At 69.1% G+C, this 4,548-nt stretch overlaps 3 protein-coding genes across 3 annotated transcripts in view, besides 1 other annotated feature; 2 read left to right on the forward strand and 1 right to left on the reverse strand.

Moving 5' to 3' along the window:
- The first annotated feature begins 379 nt into the window (after positions 1-379).
- Positions 380-400: a microsatellite.
- Positions 401-468: 68 nt separating this feature from the next.
- Tco025E_08624 (uncharacterized protein) lies at positions 469-1,224 on the forward strand (the record flags this gene model as incomplete). Its single annotated transcript, XM_029375468.1, has 1 exon — positions 469-1,224. The coding sequence occupies one exon, from the start codon at positions 469-471 to the stop codon at positions 1,222-1,224; it is 756 nt and encodes a 251-aa protein (XP_029224414.1).
- A 448-nt stretch (positions 1,225-1,672) lies between these two features.
- Tco025E_08625 (trans-sialidase) lies at positions 1,673-3,880 on the forward strand (the record flags this gene model as incomplete). Its single annotated transcript, XM_029375469.1, has 1 exon — positions 1,673-3,880. The coding sequence occupies one exon, from the start codon at positions 1,673-1,675 to the stop codon at positions 3,878-3,880; it is 2,208 nt and encodes a 735-aa protein (XP_029224415.1).
- Positions 3,881-4,241: 361 nt separating this feature from the next.
- The window catches only part of Tco025E_08626 (uncharacterized protein), a gene marked incomplete at both ends in the record, with an annotated part of 672 nt that continues 365 nt past the window's right edge, over positions 4,242-4,548 (reverse strand). The window contains one exon of the mRNA XM_029375470.1: positions 4,242-4,548. This exon is cut by the window's right edge and continues 365 nt beyond it. Within this exon, the coding sequence (XP_029224416.1) occupies positions 4,242-4,548 (307 nt within the window).

Here is a 4,548-nt window from a genome sequence, read left to right on the forward strand (position 1 = left end):
GGGCTCCTCGTTGTTGCTTTTTCGCCCCTCCCTCTCCTCTCCCCCCGGCTGCTGCTTTCCCGCCACGCCGTAGATCCCTGCCCTCGCCGCGTTCCCGCTCATCCCGCCTTGTCTTTGCCTGCATGGAGGCTAGCGGGGGCTTGTGGGGCACCGCAGGGGGAGGAGAGAGAGGGAGCGCGGTAGAAGGGGAGGGATAGGGACTGGAAGATTGTTGTCGCGGCGGTATATGTACATATCTGCGTGTATATGTATATATTGTTGACAAACATTTTTTTTTTCGTTTGTTTATTTCTCTCTGTGTCTGGTGCTTCCTTCCCTTTCTCCTCCTCGGCTCTTTACTTGTTTGTCCACGCCGTGGCAACGGCGTGTGGGATTTATTTGCTGCTGCTGCTGCTGCGCTTTTTTTTTTTGGCTTTTCTCATAAATGTGCTGTTGCTGCTCCTGTCGTTTTTTTTCTTGCATGAGGAGATGTTCTCGTCGTTGTGGGTGTCAGATGGTGGCATCGCTCGCCAGTGCGTCGAGCTTGTGCTGGCGGCCGCCGTTGGCGTGCTGCTCTACTACCTTCCGCTGCGTCTTCTGAGGTGGCAGGGCAGCGCCCGGGCCTTGACGCTGCTGGAGCCCACCGCCAAGGCAGCTGCCGCCGGCCTGCTTCTCTACTCCTGCCTCGGCATGGTGCAGCCGCACCTTCCCAGCGTGCTTCCCACCCGCCTGGCCGGGCCCCCGCCCCCGGATGCGCTTTACTTTCTCGGCGGCGTCGCCGTCGGTGGCGGGCTCGTGCTCCAGGTCAGCCTCCACTTCGGCGACGCCGGCCCGAACGCGGCGACCGCGGCGATGCTCGCACACTGCGTCGCGGAGGGGGCGGGGCTGGGCCTTCTCGTGGGCAGCCCTGGCTTCCCGGCCATCTTCCGCAGCCAGGTGCTTCACGGTGTGCCGGACGGCGCGCTGATGGCGATGGTGTCCCTGGAGCGCTCCGGGCTACTGCGGGCGGTGTGCTTCGCGCTGCTGGCGCGCCTGGCCCAAGCTGTGGCATACTACGCGACCGCTGCTTACATTCCATCCGTCTCCGCGGGAACGGCACAATTTGCAGAAGGGGTGGCGCTTGGATCAATGGCCGCGATGACGTGGGAGGAGCTTGCCAAACCTGCCCGGGGCACGCTTGGAGACAAAAGAACAATTCTCACCGTCTCCGCAGCGGCCGTGGCGAGTTACATTATCCTCGAGTGATGTCCGCAGGGAAGGGCGGATCGCCAAACAGCCGATGTGTAAAGAAGTGCTTCCGCACTTCTCAGGAATTGCCTTGCTTTTTTGCCTTCTATTTTTTTTTGCTATTTTTTAAACGATAATGCGAGCGCGTGTTTCTGAGAAAAAAGGTGTGGGGGCGGCCGGGGCCCGATGGACGGCGGGGCGCTTCTCTGGGCCGCCCCGTTTCTTTTCATGTGCCCAGCGTGCGCGTTGTCGGCAGCGGGGCGTTGTCGGCGGTGGGGCCGGTTGCCGCCAAACGCCTCTGTGGGCGTGCGGGTTTGTTGGCGCGTGCGCGGCGGGCGCGTCTAAACTGGCTGCCGCCTTCGCCTGTTGTTCCTTCGCCTTGCGGGAGTAGAGGGGGCGGAGGGTCCCGTCCGGTAGCATAGCGATTTTTTTATTCTTTTTTTGCTCGCCGGAACGCAGCGGCCGCATGCAGGGGGAGTCGCGGGGGTTGGTGGGAGGGCGGCGGGGGCACCAGCCGTCCCCAAGCCCTGCCGCGGTGCGTGTGCCGGCGCGCGTCCTCGGCGGTGAATTCGCGATTGGCAGCGCCGTCTTTGCCCCGAAGCGGCGCCGGGCGGGGGCGCTCCACTACGCGCTGGCGGAGGTGACCGGCGTGCAGGCCTGCGCCGGCACCGCGACCGTGGCCTTCGCGGGCGCCGAGCCGGGCGTGGACGACGAGGCTGTTCCTCTTTACGCGCTGGTCCCGTGCCCGCGACCCGCCCGCGCATCCGGCGACGGCGGCGCGCGTGGCGTCAGCCTGCGTTCTCTCGCGGAGTGCGGCTTGCACGCGGAGGCGCGTAGCGGGCCGGCTTCGCCTCTCGCAGCGCACGTCCGGCAGATCTCGTGCGGCAGCGTGGTCGGCGGGGACGGGGCGCCGCCGCCGTCCGACGCAGCCGCGCCGCCAATGGAGCGGCGGGCGCCCGCCCCGTCGTCCCCGTCTTCGTCCGTGGAGCGGGAGAGCGACGGCGAGTGGTGCCGGTTGCGCGTCGCGCACGCGCCGCCGGAAAGCGTGGACGTTTTCTTTGCCCGTGCGTTTCGCGCGGTGTGCCGCGCGGTCCTCCGGCGCCCCGGGGGCGGGCGGCTGGCAGGTTCGCGGCAGGTGGCGTTGTGCGCGTTCGACGCCTACAGCACTCTGCACCGCTTCAGCGTGTACATGGCGCTCCGCGGCCACCGGCTGCACCTCGTCGACGGCGTGTGTCCCCGAGCGGCGCCCGACGCCGTGGAGGATGTGAGCTGGCTCTGCCTTCTTGCTGAAGACGTGGAGGGCGAGGGCGCGGCAGCCAAGCTGCTTGGTGGTTGGCTGTCGCCGGGGTGGCCGAAGGCGGCCGGCGAGGCGCCTGCGGCGGCGCTGGTGGTGGTGCGCTTCGCCGAAGTCTGCGGGGACGCGGGCTGCGAGGATCGAAACGCCGAATCGGCGCCACGCGACGGCGAAGACGCGGTCGTGAGGAGGCTGCTGGGCGTCGTGGGCGGCGCCGGGGCTTTTGTGGTGTGCCGGCTGTTTCTTGGCGGGGGCGACGGTGAGCTCATGGCGACGTCGTTGGCGGCGGCCTGCCGGCACCGCCCGCAGCAGCCGGATTGGCAGGGCGCCGCCGTGGCCCGCCGGCGGCGGCAGGAGGAGTCGCCCGTGGAGCTGCGCGTTCCCGCCAGCCGGTGGCAGCTGGACCTCCTCCGCTCGCTGGCGGCGCGGGACAAATCCACGGAGCGGGGCGGTGCAGGAGGGCCGCCGCCGTGCGCCGCGCCTCTGCCGCCGCATCTGCTGCAGTCCGTGGCCTACGGGAACGTGTTCGACGCGTCGCTTGCCGCCGCGCTCGCCGCCGCGCCTGGCGGGCGGGAGCTGCTGGACGGCGTCAGGGACAGGGTGGTGCGCGGCGGGGACTTTGTTGGCGGCGACGCCTTCCCCGTTTTGGCGGCCGCGCGGGCCGTTCTGGCGGACGTCCTCGCGGCGCCGTCGGCAGAGCCCGCCGCGCGGCAGCGACGCGTGGCCCTGTGCCTCCCCGGCGCCGGCGGTGCGACGGACGACGCGGCAGCATACTTGCACGCCGTCCAGAGTTTCCTTCGGCCATGGCATCTTTTTACCCTGTCGGCGGAAAAGCGGAGGCGGCAGCCGAGCGTGGCGGCATTGCTGGACAGCCGGGCGTGGTTGGAGGCGGGCGGCGTGCTGCTACTGAGCCCTGAGGACCCGCTCTGCGGGCTGAGCTCCCTCCACGACGAGGCCGACGTCGCGATCACGTGCGGCAAGGCGGCCGCCGCTCTTGTCGCCGGGTGCCGCCGCGGCGTGTCGCACATCGCGCTCCACTCGGAGGTCGAGCTCGCGGAGTGCCCGACGCAGCGGTGGACGCTGTGGCGCGGCCCCGCGGAGGAGGCGGAGCGCTCGGACGCCGAGAGGGCCGTTCTAGCGGCGGCAGTTGCCGTGGGCGGGGCGGGCGCGGCGCCCGTTATCGCGACAGCCGCCGCCCTTCTGCAGCGGCTGACGCCTCCCGCCGCGGGAGAAGAAGAGCCGGCGAGGACGGCGGGAGGTAAGCGGCTGCGCGAGAAGGGTGCTGCCAGCGAATGGGCTCACCTGCGCCGAATTGCCGAGGCAGTCGCACTTTGTGGCTGCCGCAACCCGGTGGAATTGTTTGGCGAGACGGACCCGTAGTCCCCGCCCTGCCGGCCGCCGCATCTGCCGGCCCTGCGGCTGCTTGTTTGCCCTCCTTTCGCGCACGGGCGGCCGCGCGGGCAACGGGACCAGAGCGCAGTGGGTCCCTTGCGCCTCGGAATTGTAAAACCGGTAAAAAAAAACGAACTGAAGCGGAGGCTTCCTCGGCCGCCCCTGCCAATGTTGTGCCCCTGCGGCTGCGTGCGGTCTCGCGCGGGCAGTCCCCGGTGCGCTGCGCCCGCCGCAGCTCGTGTGTCACCTCTTTCTTCCCCCGCCTTCTCTGCAACCACTCCCCCTGTCAAGAGGCAGTCCTGCCGCCGCCGCTGTTTTGCGCATCGTGGCAAGACGTTGCGAAACACGCTCAAAAGGCACACTGGCAAGCGCCAGCCGCGGCGGAATAGGCACTTGTCAGGGACAATAGGATGTTGCGGCCGGTGGCTTTTTGCGCGGCTTCTCCTTTCGGCGCCCCGCGCCAGCGAGGCCCGCGGCGACCATGAAGAGAAACGGGCTTCGCCCCCTGCCGCGGGGTGCTGCAAAGGGACGGGGGGCCCCTCCTCGCCGGCGGTGGGGTCGCGAGAGACGCCGTGGGCGGCAATACGGCCGCGAGTGCCGGCTGGAGGAAGCCGGCGCCAACGCGGCCGCAGCCCCCCGGCAGAAGTCGAGGGAAT

Source organism: Trypanosoma conorhini (genome assembly GCF_003719485.1).
Source record: "Trypanosoma conorhini strain 025E chromosome Unknown Tco_14.4_contig_00829, whole genome shotgun sequence".
NCBI classification, from domain to species: domain Eukaryota; phylum Euglenozoa; class Kinetoplastea; order Trypanosomatida; family Trypanosomatidae; genus Trypanosoma; species Trypanosoma conorhini.